The sequence below is a fragment of the Peromyscus eremicus genome, chromosome 2 (assembly GCF_949786415.1).
Source record: "Peromyscus eremicus chromosome 2, PerEre_H2_v1, whole genome shotgun sequence".
Lineage (NCBI taxonomy): Eukaryota > Metazoa > Chordata > Mammalia > Rodentia > Cricetidae > Peromyscus > Peromyscus eremicus.
This window is the reverse complement of record NC_081417.1, coordinates 16,207,226-16,232,611: the sequence shown is the minus strand read 5'-3', so window position 1 is coordinate 16,232,611 and position 25,386 is coordinate 16,207,226. Positions and strand designations below refer to the sequence as shown.

At 35.0% G+C, this 25,386-nt stretch overlaps 1 protein-coding gene across 2 annotated transcripts in view; it reads right to left on the bottom strand.

Annotated features, from left to right (window-relative positions):
* Window positions 1-623: 623 nt before the first annotated feature.
* Window positions 624-25,386, bottom strand: part of Triqk (triple QxxK/R motif containing) — a 69,469-nt gene continuing 44,706 nt past the window's right edge. Inside the window, exons 2-4 of one of the 2 annotated variants that reach the window (XM_059253878.1) lie at window positions 23,658-23,739; window positions 7,951-8,036; window positions 624-2,579 (exon numbers count right to left, since the gene is read on the bottom strand). In XM_059253878.1, coding sequence (XP_059109861.1) covers window positions 2,466-2,579; window positions 7,951-8,036; window positions 23,658-23,718 — 261 coding nt within the window. In that variant the 5' untranslated portion in view covers window positions 23,719-23,739 and the 3' untranslated portion in view covers window positions 624-2,465. The remainder of the gene's footprint in view (window positions 2,580-7,950; window positions 8,037-23,657; window positions 23,740-25,386) is intronic. The other variant, XM_059253879.1, reaches the window with a different exon arrangement.

The window sequence follows — 25,386 nt, the reverse complement described above, 5'->3', positions numbered from 1 at the left end:
TTGTCATCCATCACTCTGAGCAGAGTAAGTTATTGTGTGGAAAAGAGCCATGTCTAACCTGATTCTAATCCCACATTGACAACAAATACTAACCACTAGTCAAAAGTGTAGTCCTTGGAAACAGTAGGGAGCTAACATCTTTCTGTCTCGAAATATTCAAACTAGACATTCAGCCTGGTGTCTTTGTTCATGAGATTGGCTGTTTCCTGTTAATGTGAGTTCAAGAAATTTGCATTTTATTATATAAAATAGTATTATGTAAAAATATTATCATCTTGCTTACCTGCTATTTACTGAAATCAAAGCTTTTAGCCTGGGATTTGTTTTCTGGGAATGTCATAATCAACCAGCTACACAAACGGATGTGGGACAGGCAGAAATTCAGGTGGTGAAACTTGCTTATTATTACAGTACATTTCAACTGATATTTATTATTACAGAAACAACATTTTCTCTCCAAAGCACATCTCATGAATAGAACAGAATGGGGAAGTTTTTCTCAGAACAGCCACTTGTCAAACATTTCCAGGAGGTGCACATCTATTTTGAATACTGTGAACTGTGCTACCATCTAACCTGGATAGGTACCTGATAAGCAATTATTACATATTCTCTCAATTCAATTACACTGAAAACCAGAAATAAGCTTTATTGGATGTGACTGTTTTTAACACCATATGGGAGGGAAATAACTAAATGAAAATTGCTCACGTAAATGTGATGAGACTGGAAGAAAGCAGTATTTCTTGACATGTGGCATGTCACTCAGGAAAGTAAAAGGCCCATCAAATCCAAAATGCCAGCTTGGATATTCCCTTGCCTCCCACTTCGCGAACAGATATACCACATGGCATAAAATGCTGCAACCTTTCCTACAAATGCCACTTGGATGGGTCCTCTGTGGTGAGTATACAAAACTCTTCCTCTGTCTCTTGAGTCTGGGAATTCAAGAGGAAGGATCCAGCAAAGAACACTGGCTACATATTGCCCTCAGATGTTTGGCATAAATAATCTGTGAGGATCCTGGAACCTTTGGCTGTTCACACCGATGAAATGAATTACGCTACTTCAAAGATTCGACAGAACAAATGCTACACTGACATACTCAAAAGTACGAAAGAATATCTTTTCTTTAGAAACTATGCTATAAAGCCAGATGAACTCCTAGAGTATTTATTAGAGCTTCTGTCTCTTGGCAAGTAAGAAAATGTTCTTAGAATTGTATTTGTTTTTCAGAAAGTCAATATACACCCCAAAACGCTGCATATATTTCAAGATAGCCACTTTCTATACATGTTTATATCAGATAGGAGTGAATATCAATTCTGTGGATATATATGTGTGTGTGTATATACCACAGAACTTTCTAAGCTTTATGTGTTCATGTGTTTTAGAATTCTATTAAAACTCTGATTGCCAATAAAGTATTGAATAGTCTTTATGCTATAACACCAAATATATTGACAAATTTTACAGAAAAGTACAGATGAAAGTAACATGTGATATATATTTTTCTATTATTTATTTTTCTTTACAGCGTGGAAATTAATTCTAAAGAGACAAAATGTAAGTTTAAAAAAATTCCTTTAAAATGCTTAGATTTAAGAGACAACCCAATAAAATGATTCAGTGTAGGTACACCCCTGCTAATTCTGCAGTGTGAAAAACCCTGCGCAATTAAATAGCAGATTGTTACATAGCTCCTTAACAAGAGGGGCAAACTAATACTGCAGGCAGCCAGAACAACATAATTAATATAGAATTCCAGTGTTACATTAATGGAGTAATAAGTTAATTAAAATCAAGATCAACTGAACTTTCTATTTACACCAGTTCAGGCAGCCCAAGAGGAAAGGAAGTCGATTTTAGGGACATATGTGACTCTTTGAGCTTCTGTCATCCAGGTGCCATTTGTGAGGCAGCGCATGTGCACTCACAGTTGGCAAGGAAGGAAAAGATTCCTGTGGATGTATGTGCAGATAGTCTCCCTAATGATATCAAATATGTCTGCAGAGAAAGCACGCTTCTTTGTAAACTAAAAATTTCCCATTACTTTCTGTTCATTCTTAGGTTCTGAATATAATTTTGAGTATGCTTCTACAAATGACAATGGATACTTTTCTTACAATATACATAGGATAAAACAGATTTAGTTATGTGTAACTGGTTGAGTTATACATGTAAATTGGGAAGACATTTGAAAACCGTGTTATCCAACTATATCATGAATAGAGGATCTGCCAGAGCAGAAAGATTTACAAAGTATTGAGTAGCATGCGTGACTCTAGATTGCTTGATAAGTTCTCCAGATATCTTATGCCGCTAGGTACAAAGATATTTCTGCAAACTGACAGTACCAAGAAGAAAATATTCAAAATGTTCTAGTTTGGGAAACTGGCAAAGTATTTGTCCCCAAGGATGCTCTTATCAGAATTATTTCCTTTTCTTTATTGATTGCTGTTCAGCTAATCTTCATCTGGGTCCAGATCAGAGTCAATATTTGTGGACAGCCGGAGATAAAAGAAAGCATAGAAAGCCAGTAGGAGGGCCAGGATAGCTGCAAGCATGAGGCCGACTTCCTGGGGAGGAGAAAACAGTAGACTTGAGCTGACGAAGAGAGACTAGCTTTATCATATACACTAACAATATCACTCCATGGTGCAGGATAAATAATGTCAACTCAATTATTATTAATAAGTAATCTATTTTTCATAAGACAATACATATTGCAAGAGCAAGTACATAAGTAGGTGAGGCATTTCTATTAAGATTTTTCTGTTGGTAAAATTTAAATTTATTGTTTTAATATATTTCTTAACTTTGTCATCAAAAATTTAAGTGCAATCAATGTAGTTTGTGCTTATATATTTGAACTGGTCTCTAATTGACCTCATGTAACTATTTTTTTAAATATTATATTATCTATTAGTGATAGGATTTATCAGAAGATATTTTTACAAATTATCACTCTATTTCCTATTGGGAAGAAATGCCCTGATAATTGATTCCAGGAAATAGATCCTATACAAACATAAGCTTCACACTCATTTTATTGAGATTATAATAGAATTACCAAACGTCGCCCTTTCCTTCCCGCTCCCAAACCTTCCCATATGTCTCTCCCTGTTCTCCTTCCAATTCATGGCCCCTTTTCCACTAATTGTTATTGAGCTTGGTTTCCTTTTTCTTTTCTCTGTTTCCTTCTGTCTCCTCCGTTTTGAGTCAAGTTGGCCTCTAACGTGTTATATGGCTGAGCCTGGCTTCCAGCTCCCTCACTTCCCACCTTAGTCTCCAGCCAGAGTGCTGGGATTACAGGTTTGTGCCAACATGCCTGGCTATGCATTCCACTGTTTATAACTCTAAACTCAGTAATTGACACAGTGGGGTACAAAAGTGAACTCTGAGTTCATAAGGTATAAGCTAGTGTAACTCCTCTTAGCTCTGAAGACAGGGATTATATTCTACCTTTGGTATTTTGACGTTGATTATATCAATCATTTATATTAAGTAACGGGTAAAATTTAACATATGATAAAACTACATTTTCCTTCAAAAATATCAGTGTGTGTCTGTGTTGCAAAATATCTTTCTCAATATTAATATGCTATTTTACTGCACTGACAAAAGAACAGAGTCCAGTTCAGGATCCAAAATGCTCTAAAATACCCTGCTGATTTCACTGTTGTATTATATCCCTTACCTGGCATTGTTTCACGGGGAAGCAATTCATTTGCATTTGTATGAATATATTTCACATTTCATATGAATGTAAAATAAATAATTCAACATGTGCCACCTATTAAACTTTTAAAAAATTAAAATGAATTTGATATATAATCAACATGAAATTTTAGGTGAATGTTGAAAATACAAACACATTATGTACAGATTTGCAGTTTCTTGATTACATTTATTTAGATATCCAAACTATGAAAATAAATATTGATAGAAACTACAGGGTGAAAACTGTGTCAATAATTTTTGTGGGATTTGATTTTTAAAATCTAATATATCAATGTAATGTCAAGTGAAAGTGAAATTTTCTTTGTTACAGCTGGAACACTTTGGCATCTCCAAAGGGCATGGCAGCATCAGACAGGTTTCATTTATTTTCTCCCAGCCACAGCTGTGCTCCCAGGCCCATCTGGTTAAACGGCTACTAATTTTAAGAGGATGTAATAAACAAGCGACACAACCACCAACTCCATCTGCTTTGTAGAGTGGACAACACAACTGATCAACAGCAGCCATCACTTCCAGAAGCTCAATGAGAGAATGAAATTTGTATTCTGGTTCAAGGCTGTTTCTCATCTTACTGATAACCACTCTTAATTGCTGTTTTTCCATTCACTACCTTACGATGACCTGTCATTCCCTCATTAAATGCATTCAGGATATTCAGAGGTATTGAGAAGAATGTTAAGGGTAGAAAGTCGAGATTTTGCATAGAAACCCCCCTGTACTTCAATGCTGTCTGGTCAGTGTGTGGCATGCAAATGACTTCAAATCACTGAAAGCGATGTCACAAACACTTTTCTTCACAATGCCTTTTGGTGGAGGCAAACACCGTGGAAGATGACTGTTTTGAAGTTTCATGCCATGATCAAATCTTGAAATTAAGCTTCAGGGTGCCGGAGGCTGTGCCCATAACCTTAGACACCTGTAGGCATATGACGCCCTTTCCATGATTTGGCTGCTGTTCAGATTTAAACCAGAAATAACAAAAAGAACAAACAACATTTCAAGCTGTTCATCCCAAAGGGATGCTGGCAGGATCAGCTTGACACTGAATATTTTATTGATGTGGAGAAGCTAAGTTTTCTATTCTTATTCTTTGTGATGACTATGTTTTTCTAATAGACCTTTAAAATAAGCAAATGTACATTTGTTTCCTTCTACATGTCAGGGAGCACAGGTATCTGTATTCTGTGAGAATTTTAGTGATATGTACAACAAATTGTGTCTCTGCGTCTGTATGTGTTTCGCATGCTTTTTCTTTGACTCTTTTTCTTCTACTTGTTTGTTTTGTCTTATTCCAGTTTGTTTGTTTGGTTTTGTTTATCTTATTTTATTTTATTATTATTCTTTAGAAGCCTGTTGGGTTTCTAGAGAGAGACAGAAAGGGTGTGGATTTGGATGGGAGGGAAGGTGGGAGAGGTTCTTGGAGGAGTTGGGGGAGGGAAAACCATAATCAGAATATATAGTATAAAAATTATTTTCCAAAAAAGAAAAATAAACTAATTTTATTTTTAAGCCGAAACCATTCATCGTTCCTCCAAAACATTCTCTATAACTCAACTGTATGTTTAGAACAAGGTGCCAGAAGCCTTAAATGGCAAATGCCTACTTCTCAACTGGTCATCTCAAGGCTCATTGCACTTGGTTTAATATGGTAATTCAATCTGGGGGTGATTTCCAGTACACTCTTTACAAGACAATCACATTTTACTCATCTCTTTAGAGGTTCTATAATATTGCAATAGCTTATAGAGATTTGTAAGTAAAATTGGATCAAGTAATACCAATATAACTTTCATAGTAAGCATATTAAAAGTATGTGATGTTTTAAGGGATTTAAATCACTAATGCTTGTAATGCTAACCCCACAGCAAATCCAAGAGCACTTTGTATCATAATGGCTACACAATGCAAGGACAGTCAAAGTAAGGAAGGCCTTGACAAATATTCATGGGTCAAATTTATACAAACTAGCCACAGCTGATTTTGGGTTTTCCCTATCACTTAATAGTCACAGACGCCTTAGATGTGGTAAGTTCAATCCTGTCTACTCTTTAGATCTGCTGACAGCTCTGAGGTGAAGGACATAGTCTCCAACTACAAATACAGCTTCTTAGATTTAGTCAGATCATTCATGCCAACAGTGAGGTTCACAAGGATGTGATCTCAGGCCTTTCATGACATATTCAGTTTTGTGGTCATTGGTGTCTTTTTATCTTCCATGCACCTGTTCATATTTCCTGTAGATTCATATTATTTGAATATTATTTGAAGAGTATAACTTTGACTCACTCAAAAGTAGTAGAGTAGTAACATAATATGACATTATGGTCATCCTGTATCAAATAGATAAGAGTCAAACATGTTTGATGTTCATTAGTTCTCAGTTGCTTCTCTGACATTATCAATATGGATAAAATCACTCACCAGGGAAATTAAAAAGCATTAAAAGACAATTGCTGAAGGAAACTCTGTTATTTAAAATCCTATGGCAAAATGACAAGGCAATCAAAGTCTGACAGGGCAAACTAATTAGTATGCTAGATTTGAAATGTAAGACACCTTCATGGTTCTCATTCTTAAAAGTTTCATATAATGGTAATGGCCTCTGAACACACAGTTTTATGAAAAGAAAATAGTAGTTAAAGTCTTTGTTTCTCAAGGCTCACCAATCAGAATGATATGCTAGATTATTAAAATAGGTCTATACTCTAATGTTAGACACTTTTCAGTGTATACTTTTATGGTAAAAGAAAGCTAAGAAAAAGTAATTCTTCACAGTTTTTAAAACAGATATTAGCTAATAGCACTGTACACTACTTTAACTTATAATCAGAACACAGTTATTTCCTCAAAGCAAAACCAAAATTGTAATAGCAAATTAAATAAGGGGTATGCATAAAAATGTAGTATATAAATATATGAAAGGCTGCATTATTTCAATAATCTTAATATATAACTATTCATTAAACTATGCTAGAAATATACTTTGTTACACTAATATTTCCTTTATAAATCCCTAGTATGTTGTGAAACATAAAAGCAAATATTAACTGTTTCCTTGGAGGACAATATTAAAATTGTTCCTATGATAAGAGTCAATCACCATGTGGCCAAACAGAAAATGAAAGCTAAGCATTGCTTTTTAAAAACCCCATGTCATATAATGTCTTTTACATGAATTACATGAATGCAATTGCATGTGAAGTATAAAAAACTAAAAAGATAAATCACTCTTTCAAATAAAAAAAAAACTTTTTTTTTACATTAAAACCTGCCAGAAACACTAACTGAGGAGACTGTGTTGTGAAAACAGCACACCACACAGTAAAGCTTGATCAAAATCAGCAATCAGAGGCAAAAGGCAGGCAGTGTTCATGATCATAATAGCAAGTTCTGGAAGATAACCAAATACATCATCTGGCAGTTCAACAGCTGTTACAGCTTGCTGCTAATACCTTGGCATTTGTTATAAGCTATAACTTAGAAAAATTGATTTTTTATCTGCCAGATGAAACCCAAATCTTCTTTTAGCAGTTTAATATTTACATAAAATATTTGTATTGGTCATTTTTAATTTACACATTCGATAGTATTAGTTCTAAATGGATTATCCTACCTAGTTTACTTCATTCTAAATATTTGGTGAACATCTGACATGAACACCAATAAAATCGTTTTGGTTTTGTTAGCACACTGGACGACTATCCATTGCCATCATTCTCCGTGGCACTTCTCTCTCCGAAGCAGATGAACACTGGGTGGCCTAAAGGACAAGTCTGAGGATATCATTAGAATTTCATTATACAGACTTCTAGAGACAACAAAAAGACAGTTGTATTACAACTATATATACAACTATATCGTGAAATTCAATGAGTCAAAGGATCTGACTAACCCACATACATGGTTGAAATGTTTGAACAATAGTTATAATAGCTAGAACAGTAGTTTTAGAAGAAAATTGTTTTCTGTGTACTGTATATACTATATACTTTAATTGTAACTTTTCTTTTCAGTCCTCAAAATTTCAAGATAGAAATGATGTTTTCCAATAAGTAAATTATTTTTACAAAAACCCTACTTTTGATACATTATTGAGACTGAACTAGCTTAAGATGTTCAGAATTCAACAGTTACACAATTCAGTTGTGTAAAATGAACTGACATACATAATACATCACATTATAACCTGATCAAACGGAAGTATACCTTCATGCCTAGTGCTGTTTTCTTTGCTTCTGCTTTTAATTTGGTTGCTCGTAAAATAGGTTTGGTTTTTTTATAATCCTGTTTACCTAGAAAGAAACAATTTCAGACAATGAGTTATGTTTTTGTATAATTCAAATTTCACAATCACCTATAAAATGTCAAAGAATGTTTACAAAAAGTAAAACGTGGACAGAGAACTGTGTGGATACCCACAGGTGAGACTACCATAAATGTCACTCAAAGACTGATACCCTTTGACTTCAGAAGAAGAGTCTGACAGACATCTTGATTTGATGTACAGGATGTCAAAACAAAATTATAACTTTTATTTTTTAGAGAATAATATATTCACAGTAAGTGTGTCCTTTGAAATAAAGGCACTAACAAATGAATATATATAATTATATGATTATATATAATCATAAAATCATATATAATCAATTATTAAATAAATTGCTTTAGCAAATAAAAATAACTCCCGTTACATTTATAATATTGTGGATACATTAACTATTCAAATGATTAAGAAATATTTGGTCATTTTTCTCTGAGACTAAAAGAGGAATCTATAAGCAATTGGCTTTTAACTCCCTAAATTCATTAGAACAAAGTATGTCTAATTCTATTCCTTTCGCCAGAGGACAGAACAGACATGACTAATGTGACAGAGGATAGTGACATTTAGATATGACACTCAATCTTCTTCACCACATTTCACAGCCAAAAAGAAGCAACATTGAGTTAGTGTCACAAAATTTCTGGTTTTGGTGTACCATCTGGTGACCCCACTGACAAGCTATAAACGAAGCAGTGCTCAGCCTCAGGAAAAAAAAAAAAGTAGATTTCACAACAAAAGGATTACCAAGAAAAAAAACATATTTAAAAAAATTCTCTTAAAAGAAACAAGTGGCTGTAGTTTTAAGTACAAAAGTATAACATACTTTTCTGAGCAACCGTTAACAGGACAGTATAGCATAGTTCATATCCTCACTCTGCTCCCTGGCTCACACCTTACCCCCTTTCCTCCCAGAGGTCAGTTTCCAGAGCCTATCCACACAGTTACCTTATATAAATGATACAATGTTTCACTCCAAATTTCCACATCCTAGTCACACAAATAAATCTGAAAGCAGTTGATTTAAACTACAATATGTCATAAAAATTAATGTGAAATACATCTGCTTCATAATGTATCTGCTAATGATTCAAAAGTACCTTTTAACTTTTATATAGATTTTTAGAAATAGAAATGGCAGAGAAGTGAGCTAAATGGATAGTAGTGATGGAGAAGTGCTCCAGTTGAGTTCATTAGACACATCCAAGTGTTTCTCTGGCTGAGGGGCTGTGTGTTAGTTCTTAAAAAGAGACTGTTTTCCCACTGGTGCAGGGTAGTCACTCTCATCTACCAGCAGAAGATTAATAAGTGTTATTTGTTGATGGGATTTAATGATGCAGAAAAGAGTCAATTGTAAAAAAATAGATATCAAATGTTCTAAGTTTAAATAAATAATTAGCAGAAAAACATGACTCTGTTCCACTTTAAGTTAGTAACATTTAATTTTGCTGAAAAAAAAACGAGGAAAAAACTTGACAAGGGTTCCTTCTGATTTCACATCTCAATGGTCAAGTTATTCTTACATTAGTCTCACTGTGATATAAACGGTTGAGAAGAATGTAAATGGCAACACAACGTCTCCGCTCAGGGCTACCAAGCACAATTCTAATGAAAATCCGAAAATAAATGTCAAGATCACAGATATCAGCAGAAAGAAAACACTCTCATTCATTGCCTTATAAGAATCTTAAGGAAAAATGGAGAAAAGTAAGTATGAATGATGATTTTAAACATGATTAATAAGTAATTTTCATTATTTTATATAATGCTCCATCATAACATAAACTAGATAGGTATTAGAGTCGATGTGACAGTAAGAATTTGCCATTCAACTTGTGGTGCCGTAAAACCATTAGTTAAGTAACCCTATTCCACATATAGTCTTTTACGGAACAAACCTCGATTATCACCGAGGTGGATACAAATTTCTAGAAGTGTATTTAAAATGGATGTTATTAAAATTAGTGTGTATCTGGCACATTTCCAAACAACACATCTGGCATTAATTTCCCACCCCCTTCTGGTCCATGACATGCGATAACGTACACTGTACAATGCATTTTACAGTGAGAGCACTCACAGGGCATCCCTAAGTTCTTGAAACTCAAACTCTCTTTGTATCATGGCCAGAGAAACTTTTTTTTTTCATTTTTTTTTTTTGTTATTGAGATTTTCTATTCATTTTACAAACCAACCACAGATTTCCCTCTCTTCCCTCCTCCTGCCCTCTCAGCCTTCCCCCCCAACCCACCCCCCATTCCCACCTCCTCAAAGGCAAGGTCTCCCCTGGGGAGTCAGCAGAGCCTGATACATTCAGTTGAGTCAGGTCCAAGCCCCTCCTCCCTGCACCAAGGCTGCACAAAGTGTCCCACCAGAGGCAATAGGCGCCAAAAAGCCAGCTCATGCACCAGGGCCAGGTCCCAATCCCACTGCCTGGGGGAACCCTAAACAGTTCAAACTAAACAACTGTCTCACTTATCCAGAGGGCTTAGTCTGGTATCATGGGGGCTCCTCATCTATTGGTCCACAGTTCATGCATTTCTACTAGTTTGCTTGGTCATTTCTGTACATTTTCCCATCTCAATGTCCCTTGCTCATAGAATCCCTCCTCTCTCTCATCAGTTGGACTCCTGGAGCTTGGACTGGCACCCAGCTGTGGATCTCTGCATCTGCTTCCATCAGTCACTAGATGAGAGTTCTATGATGACAGTTAGGGTATTCAGCCATCTGATCACCAGAGTAGGTCAGTTCAGGCACCCTCTCGACTATTGCCAATAGTCTAAGATGGGGTCATCTTTGTGGATTCCTGGGAACTCCCCTAGCACTCTGTTTCTCCCTATTCCCATGATGTCTTCATTTATCATGGTATCTCTTTCCTTGCTCTCCCACTCTAACTCTGTTCCAGCTTGAACCTCCTGTTCCCCTATGTTCTCATCCCCCATACCTTGCCCTCCATTAACCCTCTTCACCCCCAGTTTGCTCATGTAGATCTCATCTATTTCTCCTTCCCTGGGTGATCCATGTGTCCTTCTTAGGGTCCTCCCTGCTAGCTAGCCTCCCTGGAGCTGTGGGTTGCAGTCTGGTTATCCTTTGCTTTATATCTAGTATCCACTTATGAGTGAATACATACCACATTTATCCTTCTGAGTCTGGATTACCTCACTCAAGATGGTATTTTTCTAGTTTCATCCATCTGCCTGAGTAGTACTCCATTATGTATATGTGCCACATTTTCTTTTTTCTTTTTCTTTCTTTTCTTTTCTTTTTTTTTTTTTCGAGACAGGGTTTCTCTGTGCAGCTTTGTGCCTCTCCTGAATCTCACTCTGTAGACCAAGCTGGCCTCAAACTCACAGAGATCTGCCTGCCTCTGCCTCCTGAGTGCTGGAATTAAAGGTGTGCACAACCACCACCCGGCAATGCCACATTTTCTTAATCCATTCTTCAGTTGAGGGGCATCTAGGTTGTTTCCAGGTTCTGGCTATTATGAATAATGCTGCTATGAACATAGTTGAACATGTGTCCTTGTGATATGATTGAGCATTCCTTGGGTATATGCACAAGAGTAGTATACCTGGGTCTTGAGGAAGATGGATTTGCAATTTTCTGAGAAACCGTCATACTGTTTTCCAAAGTGGCTGTACAAGTTTGCACTCCCACCAACAGTGGAGGAATGTTCCCCTTGCTCCACATCCTCTCCAACATAAGCTGTCTTCAGTGTTTTTGATCTTAGCCATTCTACAGGTGTAAGAAGGTATTTCAGAATTATTTGCATTTCCCTGATGATGAAGGATGTTGAGCAATTCCTTAAATGTCTTTCAGCCATTTCAGATTCTTCTGTTGTGAATTCTCTGTTTAGCTCTGTAGCCCATTTTTTAAATTGGATTCTTTGGTATTTGTTGGTGTGGGATTATCTATTGTCTATGTTTTTGTGAGGGTATTTAACTTCCTTAGGTTGGATTTTTCCTTCTAGTGCTTTCTGTAGGGCTGGATTTGTGGATAGGTATTGTTTAAATCTGGTTTTATCATGGAATATTTTGTTTACTCCATCTATGTCGATTGAGAGTTTTGTTGGATATAATAGTCTGAGTTGGCATCCATGGTCTTTTTGTGTCTGCATTTCATCTGTCCAGGAACTTCTGGCTTTCAGAGTCTTCGTTGAGAAGTCAAGTGTTATTCTGATGGGTCTGCCTTTATATGTTACTTGGCCTTTTTTCCTTTGTAGCTCTTAATATTTTTTCTTTATTCTGTATGTTTAATGATTTGATTATTATGTGGTAAGGGAACTTTTTTTTTTGGGGGGGGGATCCAGTCTATTTGGTGTTCTCTAAGCTTCTTATATCTTCATAGGCATTTCCTTCTTTACGTTGGGAAGTTTTCTTCTATGATTTTATTGAATGTACTTTCTGTGCCGTTGAGTTGGTATTCTTCTCCATCTTCTATCCCTATTACTCTTAGGTTTGGTCTTTCATGGTGTCCCAAATTTCCTGGATGTTTTTTGTTATGACTTTTTTGGCTTTAGTGTTTTCTTTGACTGATGAATCTATTTCCTCTATTGTATCTTCAACACCAGAGATTCCCTTTTCCATCTCTTGCATTCTGTTGGTTATGCTTGCAGCTGTAGTTCCTGATCGTTTACTCAGATTTTCCATTTCCAGCATTCCCTCAATTTGTGTCTTCTTTATTGCCCCTATTTCAGTTTTCAAATCTTAGACTCTTTCCTTCACCTGTTTAATTGCTTTTTCTTGACTTTTTTTTAAAGGATTTATTGATTTCTTCCAATTTTTGTCTTTACCTCAATTTCTTTATTGATTTCTTCTAATTTTTTGTTTGTCCTTTCTTCTATTTCTTTAAGGGAATTTTCCATTTCCTCTTTAAAGACCTTTATCATCTTCTTAAAGTCATTTTTAAGGTTGATTTCTTCTGCTTCTTCTGTGTTGTGATGTTCAGGTCTTGCTGATGTAGAACCACTAGGTTCTGATAGTGTCATATTGGTCTTTACGTTGTTGACTGTATTTTTGCACATCACATCTCTTCCCCAACTCCATGCAAATGGTGTCTGTGTCTGAGGGAGCTTCTCTTGGTCTGACTGATACTCTTGGTCTAATGGGAGCTCTTGGTCTAATCCGGGCTCTTGGTTCAATTGGTGCTGATGGATTCTGTGTCTCTGGGGGCAGCTCTTAGTCCAATGGGCACTAGTGGGCTCTGTCTCAAGGAGCAGCTGTTCCCAATCAGTGCAGGGTGGGCTTATGTTTCTGGTGGTTTCTGATGTTGCAGGTGATGGTTTTCTTGATGAGGGGACAGGGGAAGAGGCAGCTGTCTGGTCCATGGGGCTATAATGGCTTGGAGGAGGGGCATGGATTTGCCCCCAGGGCTAGTGGCCAGGGACCTGGTCTTCTGAGTCTGGCAATGGGGCCTTACCTGTTCCCAATTGGTGCAGGGTAGGCTTATTGGCTAGGAAAACTTTTTTTTTTTTTTTTTTTTTTTTGGTTTTTGGAGACAGGGTTTCTCTGTGTAGCTTTGCGCCTCTCCTGGAACTCACTTGGTAGCCCAGGCTGGCCTCGAACTCACAGAGATCCGCCTGGCTCTGCCTCCCGAGTGCTGGGATTAAAGGCGTGCACCACCACCGCCCGGCTGGCTAGGAAAACTTTTAACAAATGCATTTTTTTTTTTAAATTTTTTGACTGCCTTGTTATATAGATGAGGCTGGCCTTGAACTTGAGGCAACAATCCTCTTGCATTTCCATTCCTAATTCTGTACTTACAGATGTGATATTCATGTGTATACAAAAAGTAGATATTTATGGCTTCAAGACAAAAACATATGCCCACATGACTGTAAAAACTGTAACACACAGAAGTCCCTATATCCTTGTATTTAGAGTACTTGTCCTTAGTTACTAAAACTAGCTAATCTAGATTTCATATGAAAAGTATTAAGCTTGCATTTGATTTTGGATATGTGAATAATACAATTGGGGTGGATAAAGTATTTTAGTGATTTACTAAACTGTTTAGTATGCACAGGAATCTGGATTCAATCTCCAAGCACCTATAACAATAAATAAATGAGAATAAATGTCCAGAGTATTTCTCAGACAGTTGCTTAAGTTTTATATAGGGAACAATAACCTGATATTCCAGCAACTGAAGATAATCACACTGATTTTTGTGTTAGCACAAGTTTTCCTTCTTTTAGGTATAGGTTGCCAGCTCATATGTTAAATATACATATACATCATGCATAAATATATAATAAACATATTTATCGTGTTTGTAGAAGAAGCCATTTGGGGACCTCAGTCATCTGCTCTGTTACCATTTGGATATGAAGTGTAGTGAAGGCTTGGTTCTTGGCTGGTCATCTAATTTTGGGAGGTGATGGACACTTCAAGAAGTTGGATATTCCTGGAGGAATTAGGTCACTGGATTCAAACTTTCCAAGGTTAGAACTGGTCCCCAGACCTTTGTCTTTTGATTTCTGTCACATGCCCCTGCTGTCATAAAAGCTCATCATGGGCTTAGAATGAAAAGCCTATAGACTACGACATTTGAAACCATGAAGCAAAATAAATTCTTCTTTCCAAAGATACACTGACAGATATTTCAATACACCATAAGCATTCTAGCACACTCTCTGCATTATTTCTGTATACTCAAGAAAAATCACATCATAATTTTCTTCCCTACTCTTATTGTTTTATACTTCATTTCTCCAATAGAATTCTGATACTCTTTTAAAAGATTTCTTCATGTATTTATGGTGTGCATGTGTGGAGGTCAGAGGACAGTTCTCTGGAGTCACTTCTCTTCTTCCACAATGTTGATCCCAGGGATCAAGTTCAAGTCACTTGCTAGGTGGTAAATATCTTTCTCACTGAGCTATCTTGTCTGCTGCATGACACTGTATTTAAAAAAATCATGTGTGTGGATGTGTATGTGTGTGCATTGATTAATTTAGATTCTGTATTTGGGAAAAATATGATCTTTGTCTAAGTTGTACTTATTTTGCTTAACATAATAATCTTTAGCTCTGTCCTTTTTCTACAAATGACATAATTTCATTTTTTATGTTTAAAGATATACCCACTGGGTACAATGGTGGCATAAATGTATGGAAGTCACCCACAATTTTTGAAAGGATCGAAAACCAGCTCCTTTAGATAGAAATCTTATCTAGCACTATTAATATAGCAAAAAACCTGTTGTTGAAAAGGTTAAAGGCCCATGGGAGAAGAGAAGCCAATACTATTATTCTGCTAAATGGACGTAGTATTAAAACAACTCCTAATGGCTTATAAATCAGTGTATCTATCAACCTTCATCAGAGAAGCTTCTTCTTGCAGTAGATGACAATTAACATAAAGACCCCAACTCAACTGGTCAATGTACAGAGAATAAGAAGTGGATACAGAAGAAAACTGGAAGTTGGGTAGGTAGGGAGGTGAGGGTAGACCTATGAAAATTTAAGGAGGTAACTATGATCAAAATATATTGTATGAAATTATCAAAGAATTAATAAAATATTATTTAAAATTTCATATTATATATTCAGTAACATTAAAATATATTTAAGAACACTTTCCTTTAAAGGAAACAAATATTTAAACAAATATATATACACATATATATGTATATATATATATATATATACTCAAAATATTTTTAGTAAAAATCATACATTTTAATACTATACTCATTATCAATAATCATTCCTCATACCACATTGTTTTAGGAAAGGATACAGTAATTTATATGATACTCTAAATCAATATAAAAACTTATTTGTAAGGAATTATTTCATATTTAAAGTAGTATTTGCTTTTAATATTACATAGCTTTAAGTAGGAATTCCCTAGTTTAGTACAAACAAACAAACAAGAACAAGACAACTGCCTTTGGCTCTGTCCTATTCAATTCTTTACCCTTGGCCAGAAAGAAGACTGTATCTTTGCCCTTTGTTGAGGCAGTTGCTCAGGTTCATTATCATGTGAATATCTGGTGACTGTTTTGTAAATGGTCATCTTTTTAGAAGCAAACTGTTTTTCTTTCAACTACATATTGGCCATGTTCATTATCATCATGTGGCAGCCTGCTCTTCTGCCTTTGCTGGTGCTTTAAACATTAATGCTCTGTATTTTCTGAATACTGCATAAGCTGCTTATGACTACATTATGCTATCAAACAAGCACATGCAGAAAAGCTTCCTAAACTGTTATTCTTGCGATGGAAATGCAGCTGGTTCTGCTTCAAAGGCACATCCTTTCACCTGCAAATGGACTCGCTCCTACACTTCCTCCTCAATTCATTGTCTTTTATTTGTGTCTGCAAATCTTTAATTGCCTTTAATTAGAAAAAAGTAAATTCAGTGCTTTAATCTTTCAAATACATTCAATCATAATTCTGTCTGGGATGAATACCAAGTTCTATTCACTGTCTGATCTCTATTACAAAGATATATAATTTATTGTCCATTTATATAGACCACACCAATTAAGATACAATAGAAAAGAAGAGAGATAACAGTCAAAATATTTGAAAAGGAAAATTTGCAATCTAAATTTAATTACTCAAATGAATTATTGGAAGATGAGTTATTTGCAGCATGCCAAAAGTACTGACAAATAATATTTGCTAATCAACAGTACAGACATTTATCTTGTCTTGAACATTTTTAGGATAATTTTCAACTGCTTCAAATCCCTCCTCCATTATTCAAAAGTCAAAAATATTTTATAATCTTTTCTTGTACTACCAGAACTAAATATAAGAGCAAGACAATTTGTTACATAATTTCCTGTCATATGACCTGCCATATGAATTTTTACTGTATATACAGTAGAATTTTACATGTACAAACAGAAATTTCACTATGAAACCAAAACTCAACAGGCTTTCTTAGGGGTATCTATCAGAAACTCTAGTGGATACATCAGCAAACAATTTGCATTTCGGTATCTTAAAGATAAGCAAAATTATAAATACTCATAAGAAAATGTCTATTTAAAATAGTAACCAAGTTGGTGATATTATTGCATAATAAGAAACAATTAGAAACCTTGCTCTGTGAGCATATACAACTTGAGCCATTGCAAGTCACATAAAGTGATACCACATGCTTCCTAAAATATAAAGGTAATATACTTGTAATAGTAAAATTTCAAAAAGAAATTCTTCAAAATTTTACAGACATCTGGATTATAACAAACAACCTGGAAAATTAGTCCCTAAACATGTAAATCTCAGGACAAACTTTGAGCTAATTCAAATAATTTTCAGTGCTGGGCAGAACATATTAACATTAATCATACACTGCAAAGGCCACAACATATTTTAAAAGCATAAAAATAAGCAATCACTAAGATTTATGATACTAAAGGAAAATAAAATAAAAGACTAAGCATAGAAAAAAACAAAAATTTCACAAATGTTACACAACTACCTCTTTAGCAAAGTTTCTAAGTTAAAAATATTTAAACTGACATGGACAACAACAATAACATGCCAAAGTGGAAAAAGAGAGTCCACAAGGCGTCAGTCCTCACAAAGAACAGGATACTAAAGAATGATGGAAACAGGAGAGATACTCTTCTCTAAGAAAGGGAATACCAGCAGGTTATCCAGTACCAATGCTCAGGCCTGAAAATGCGAATGAGTAACATTATACAGACTGAGCAGCTTATATTTAGAAATATGTATGTGCATACATACATATGTGCATGTAATAATAATTGATGAAAAAAGAGGTTATGAATTTGAAAGAAAGAAAGTAGAGTTTAACAGGAGAGTTTGCAGGGAGAAAAGGGAAGGGAGAAATATTGTAATTATATTAATCTCAAAAATGAAAAATTAAAGCTATATAAGTAAATCTTTATTAAATACCTTCTGTGAACATCACAATAGATACAAATAAAAATAAGAGCTTCTGCCTTCAAGAATACTAAAATTTAATACATACAAATAATTATATATGAGAAATAAGAATATTCTATATGGTAAAAACCTTGATTAACTTTAAATTTTAGTAAACCCAATGTGACAGATAAAAACAGGGAATAAATAAAAATCACAAAAAATAAAGAAAAAAAAGAGAGAGAGAAAGAAAATCAAGTTTTTAAATACTTAAGAATAAACAGATGTAATCCAAATATTTTAGAGATGTAGATAGGGTGCAAACTAGTGAAGAAAATTAATATTAAATAAATATAAAATGAAACTGGAGAAATAAAGAACTTTTATTTACCATAAATGTTATAAAGTAAGTTTGTTTGCCCAAAAATAAGGATTTTGAGGGCTATACATAAAAGCATAAAATCAAAATATTAAAGTCCATGTAAAAATGAATAATGAGAAACATACTTGAGAATTAAACAAAAGCTAGAAGGGGAATTTCCAATACTACTTTAAAACAAAAACAGCTCAGGAAAAAAAAAAACTTTTCAAATACTTTTTTAAGTCATAAGAGAAATGGGATAATAAAATAAAAATAAACATTAAATTTTCAGTGTTAAGCAACAAAATAATAGAAATTAATTAAAAATAGACTAGAAATTGTCATAATTTTAGAACAGTTTAATTATTCTTTCTTAAACAATGGCACTTAAATATATATATAACATACAAAGTATGTCTGAAAATCATAATCAGTATTAATGTTGTATCTAAACATAAGCCACCAAAATTGACCACACAGAAGACTTCTACAAAACCTGATGACACAGAAATCACTCTTCACAGTTTTTGTATGAATTTCAGTTGTTACCACCATGAGCTAGACTTTTATGTTTCATGTAAGCTTCTGGGTGTCCAGAGACAAACATAAATAGTAGATACAAAAAAAGATAAAGACTTTATAGCATGAAAAAAATCATCAAATGCAAAGAAACAGGAAGGGAGGAAATAATAGAAAACAATCAAATGGCAAACATAATTCCTGTTCTATCGACAATTACTTTAAATGTAAATGGATTACATGCATCGATAAAGAAACAAAGAGACACAAAGGAAGTCCTTCAAGATGAGTCACTTTAGACTTAATGATACATAAGCTGTGTCATTACAGAAACAGAAAGGATATTGTAGAGGAAGAGCAAGAGCAACTGAGAGCGAGAGAAGGCACTTGAGCCAGCCAGAGGATAAGCACGGGAGTGACGAGGCTTACATCTGACAAAAACAAACTTTATAAAAACTGTGACAAATGAACAAATCATAATGTAATTATAAGAAAGCCAATTCAAGAGAAGGATGTAGTTATTATAAATGTTTGTAGTTGTTCCCTAGTCTTCAGAGGGTAGTGCCAGGACACTCGGTAGATGCTCACATCCAGGAATTCAGATGCTGTCTACACATGCTGTTAGCACAGAGCTAACATGTGGAACTCAAAACATCTCTAGATTTTGTATAGTCCCGAATGCAGTACAAAGCCTATAATGCTGTATTATTTACAAGATGAAAAGAAACATGCCCTCATCATGTTAAGGTCAGAGACAATTTTTAATATATTTTCATTCTGAGCTTAGTTGAATCCATGTGCACCTACAGATTAAGCAGGCATATTTTATATGTACTAAACATTAAAGTATATACATATATATGCATAAATATACACATGCATATATGTATGTGTGTGGAGGTAAGAGAGAGAAAGATGAATGATACAGACATACAAAATAGATAGATAGATAGATAGATAGATAGATAGATAGATAGATAGATAGATAGATAGATAGATAGATGATACACAAACAGCTCATGAAACCAGAATTATCACTAGAATAGGAAATAATATATTGATAGTATGCAGCTTTATTTATGGATAGATCAACAAAATATAAATAGTGGACTTAGATAATATACCTCATAGATTAATACAGAGTATCCAATCTGGGAACAACGGATTACACATTTTTTGAGGGCATGCTACCATTCTGCAGGATGTGCTAGAGCACAAAATAAATTTTAAGAAATACAAGAAAACTAAACTCACTCAAGGTATCTTTTCTGAATACAAAGAAATTAGACATCAGTAACACAAGCCAAATAGAAAAATTCACAAATATGATGTAAATGTAAATAACTCTTAAATAATCACTGATTGAAAGAAACATTTTGTGACACATGAACAAATTAATTCCATGCAGCAAAAGTAGGTGCCACAGCTAGAAACTCACACTGAAATGTAATTCACAATCCAAATGGTACTAATACTTGGAGGTAGGAGGTAGTTAGGGTTATGCAGGATCAAGAAGGATTCATGATTGACTGGTGACTGTAGAACAGAAACATAGACTGAGTTGATTTAGGATTTCTCTCAGTTTCCACGTGATATCTGATGGTATATTAAGAAACATTAGTGAGGCACACACAAGCTGCCAGCCTGTGCATACCTTCTCGAGCTTTTCTTCTTCATGTGCATACCTTCTTGAGCTTTTCTTCTTCATGTGCATACCTTCTCGAGCTTTTCTTCTTTACATACTATTAGGTTTAGTCTAGTTCTGTTAAAGCAGCAGGAAATGGACTGACACTGCATGGAGTAGTGTTTAAAATAATAACTACTTGCATTAATAAGAATCATCCCTGTCCCTACTGAATGTACCAGGCTCTGCTGACTCCCAATGTGAGGCCTTACCTTCTTGTAGGGGAGGGAATGGGGATGCGTGGGTGGGGGAAGGCTGGAGGTGTGGGAGGAGGGGAGAGGGGGATTTGTGATTGGCATGTAAAATGAATAAAAAATTTCTGAATAAAAAAAAGAGAATCATCCCAACTAAACAACTCAAAATAGCTCAAAAATATACAAACAGTAAATTAAGTGCAAAATAAGCAGAGAGATTAAAATAAAAAATACTAGATAAGAATCACATGAAATACAGACTAAATGCAATATGAGAAACATTAACAAGAGAGAGTAAGGGTTTTCTAAACTAAGGGGAGTGAACAAATACCAAAATGAAGACAGGGAAAAAATTCAAGAAAATAAACTCAATCATAAAATATCATAACAGGCTACTGTGGATAATTATATGTCAACAAACTGAATAACTAGAAGGAATGAGGATATTTATATAAACATGGATATATTCCTAGAAACAGTTGTTAGCTCGTGGCACAAAGAAGGAATCAAATATAAATAGAAAAACTAAAGAGACAAATAACAAATAAAGATACTGAATCAGTAATCAGAATTTCCCTGACTAAAAGCATCTCAATACTGGATGCCTTTACAGATGAATTCTACCAGAAATTCAGAAAAGAGCATCCATTGGCTGAGCTTTTTGACTGAATAAAAGGAGACTTGAGCACCATTCATCCCTCTTTGCTTCCTGAATGTGGATGCAATGTGACCAGCTACTACACACCACTACTAATATGCCCTCTCACACATGATGGACCATATCCTTTGAAGGGTGACTCAAAATAAACCCTTCCTTAAGTGGCCTCTGTCAGGTATTTCATCACAGCAATGATGAGAGGAACTAACAGAAAATTGTTACCAAGAGAGGGGTTTTGGTTGTGGCAAACCTGTTCATTTGTTTTGGGGGACTTTGGAACTAATTTGTAGGAGGAATGTGAAAGAGCTTGGACCTGCAGACAAGAAGAACCCTATAACATTGTAGTAGAGCTTAATTGACAATTTTGGGGTATAGCTCAGAAGACCAGAATGTTAGAGAAATGTGGCTAGTGGAAGCCCAGCTCATGAAGTTTCAAACAACAAATAATCTGTCTGGAATGGGCTAGAGGCCACTCAAGTTGCATTCTGGCAAAGAATCTCATTGCATTCTGCCAACAGCCTGATAACTTGAGTCAATTGAACTAAGAAGTCATATATATATATGTCAAAAATAAATGAAAAAAGTCATGAATTTGAAATAGAGCAAGGGGGATATATAGGAAATTTTAGAGGGGGCAAAGGAAGGAGGAAATTATGTATATAGCTATTTGATTTTTTTTCTTTTTTTACTATTTGGTTCTTTTGGCTTTGTTCTTTGGGGGCCTACCATCCAGCTCCCAAATAAATACAAGGAGGCTTATTCATTCTTATGAATGCCCTCCCTTAGCTTGGCTTATTTCTAGCCAGCTTTTCTTAAATTATCCTATCTACCTTTTGTCTCTGGGCTTTTATCTTTCTCTACTTTATATACCTTTCTCTACTTCTTACTCCATGCCTTGCTGGGTAGCTTGGTGGCTGACCCCTGATGTCATCCTCCTCTTCACATTCCCAGATTTCTCCTCCTATTTATTCTCTCTGCCTGCCAGCCCCACCTAGCCTTTCTCTTGCCTAGCTATTGGCCATTCAGCTCTTTATTAGACCAATCAGGTATTTTAGTCAGGCACAATAACACAGCTTCACAGAGTTAAACAAATGCAAAGTAAAAGAATGCAACACATCTTTGCAAATGTTTCAAAGCATAGACAAATGTAACACATCTTCAACTAATATTCCACAACAGATGTAATTACAGTATAATCTAAAAAAGAAAAGAATAAAAAAAAAGAAGTAATGGATATCTTTGGTTGCTACACAAGTTGAAGGACAGGAATGGGGATATGTAAGTCAAACAGAAACAAGTCCCAGCATCTAAAGATCTAATATGGGCTACATTTAATAACATTGTGCCATGTACAACAGAAAATTGATGAGTAGATTTTAGGTGTATTTATCCATTATGTGGAATAATGTATATTTTAATTGGCTTTTTGATAGTGAAATATATTGATGTGTGTATATGTACATATAAATATATGTAGATTTTATATAGTTATTAATTACTTTTTTCTTTAAAAAATGGATAGAGGTAAAGAGTAGAGGAAGAGAGTGCTATGTTAAGAAGTGGAAGCTTTCATTTAGTGTCTGATTTCTACTTTATTACACTTTCTTTAAAGACTGTGGCCCTAGGCTACAAACGTTCTGAAATCTCAGGTCTTCCTTCATGCTCTACCTAACCAGTGCATGTGTATTCTGTAGACAAGCACGTCATGTGCACTAAGAGAGAAAGCATGCATCAAAGAGGCTGCTTCTTGTCTGTCTCTGTGCTGTCTTCTCTCTAAACGGCCATCTTCCCCAGGGACACTGTCTTAGGATCTACAGATACGCATGGGATCTTATCACCAGAGTCTTGCGTCTCCTCTCTCAGAAGACTTCACTTATGCCTCCTGGAAAGTTCTTCCTCGTCTTTCTAAGCTCAGTTCTACATATGGCATTTATATTTTATTCAGTATATTCTAATGTCCTATTCTGGAATAATTAAATCACTGTCATTGTGAGGCAACAGAATTAATTTTTTAAATGCTATAAAGGACTAACTTATTAAATAATAATATGTAAAATACTATAAAACAGCATCTATTCCTAAAAATAATAATAATTTTGGTTTTATTCCATCGATAAAATCACAAAAGCACTGGAAAAAGCCAATAACATGAAGTCTATTCTTTGCTAGGAGGCAGGGTTATATTTGCTTTTCCTCCTAATAACATATAAGGTATTTCTTTAGTCTTACACTTTTGTGAGTCACATATATTACAGAAAATGTATTCCTTAATCGACATACATGACTGTCTTTTCCTTTATTTCCATTCACAAAAGTGCATGGCTTACCAATTTGCTTTCTGTACTGATCGACAGGAAGTTTTGTAGTGGAAGAGTCTTTTCTACCCATCTTTGATCTCCAAAATATCTGCTAAAAAGAAAGAAAACAATTATAATCAAACACTTTTTTAAAAACTACTTGAAAACTCCCCCAAAAGTTCCTTAAGATCATTTTTTTTAACAGTGGGTAAAATGCTGCTGACTTAACTTCAATTAGATCTCTACAAAGAAAACAAAACTTTCAAATAAACAATCAGATATACATTTACTGGTGATAAAATCTCCACATATTTATTCTAGGTTACATTAATTTCATCAAGAACTAAGCTTGGTTAAACCAGAATGTTGGATAATAGTATCCAATGGCAAATTTCTAAATAGCTTTCCACTGTGTTACATTAAAACAGAAAGGCTAAAAGTATGTGAACTGGACAGTTGGAATTTTGTGTTGAAATGCCTCACAAATGTAGCCAAGATGGGTGGGTTTAGGCTCCGCTCTGCTCCTTGTAATATAACAGCAGAAAGCACTTCCATGTATTATTATTCTCGCTTTTTCAGTATGTGCTGCTTGTTATAATCCTCAAATCAGTTTTCAAATTCTATTTTTATTAAAGTTAACCATTGTACCAGAAACTATACTCTTCTCATCAAATCTACACTCACTTTTTCTTATTTTCACAGCTAGACTACATTTCCTAGCTTGAATTAAAAATATGTAATTAAGTTCTTGATCTAGGAGTCTGAATGTATCATTTTCAAATTAAGTATGAAAAACTCCCAAGCATGACCATGTATTCTCTTCCTTTCCATCTAATGTATTGGAATATAAATGAGCCCCCAGACATATTTGGAAGGTCCCATTTGTAGAAACATGATTATCCAAAGGATGGAGGAAATATTTTTAATAATTTGTCATCCTTGAGAAAAGAATTAAATTCTCTTGTGAGTTCTAGATACTTGTGGGCCATATTTACTGGAGTCACAAATGTTTACTAATGCAAACATCGGTTGCTGGAAGTTGTCCCCCACTCCTTTTACTGTAGTTCTATGTGAAAAACATACGGTCAAGCAGGAAGTCAGCTTAGGATTAAAACGATAAAGGTCTCTAATTATTGTTACATATATATGCACAAATATGTAAGTACAATCTGTCTTGTTTGTTTAGTGTGGCTTGAGCATATTCGGTTTCAGGACTGCCTACTTTGTACTAGGTACCAATTAGGGGATGCATCCCTGGAAGAAGCTAACCCTCCCTCCCTGAGCAGTCATTAGGGGCTTGTAGATCTTTGTGGACGGGAGGGAAGAGAGGAAGCTGAGAAGTTATATAATTAAATTTTAATTAAAAATAATAAATAAAAATATATAAAGACAGGAATTCTAAGAACTTGGGGTTAAAGAGGCTGGAAAAGCTAACTTCTAAAATGTATATAGGAAGAAAAAATCAAAAATATTTGAAGAACAAAGTTCAGTTAAGATTTCTCTCCTGAGAGACAGCAGGGAGAGAAAAAGGGGGAAGAGAGGGATACAGAGATGGTGAGGGGAGAATCAGAGAGCAGAGGATGAGCAATACTAGCGCCCTGAATCGAATCACTCAGGTTACCGCAGAGTCAAAATTAGTGGATGATAAACAGAAGTCCAGAGTCCCAAAGAATAGACGAAAAACATATGGAATTATATCGAGAAAAGAAACTGGCAAAATTACAGGCGCAAGGAACTACCTGTGAGTGGTAAGAAAGTT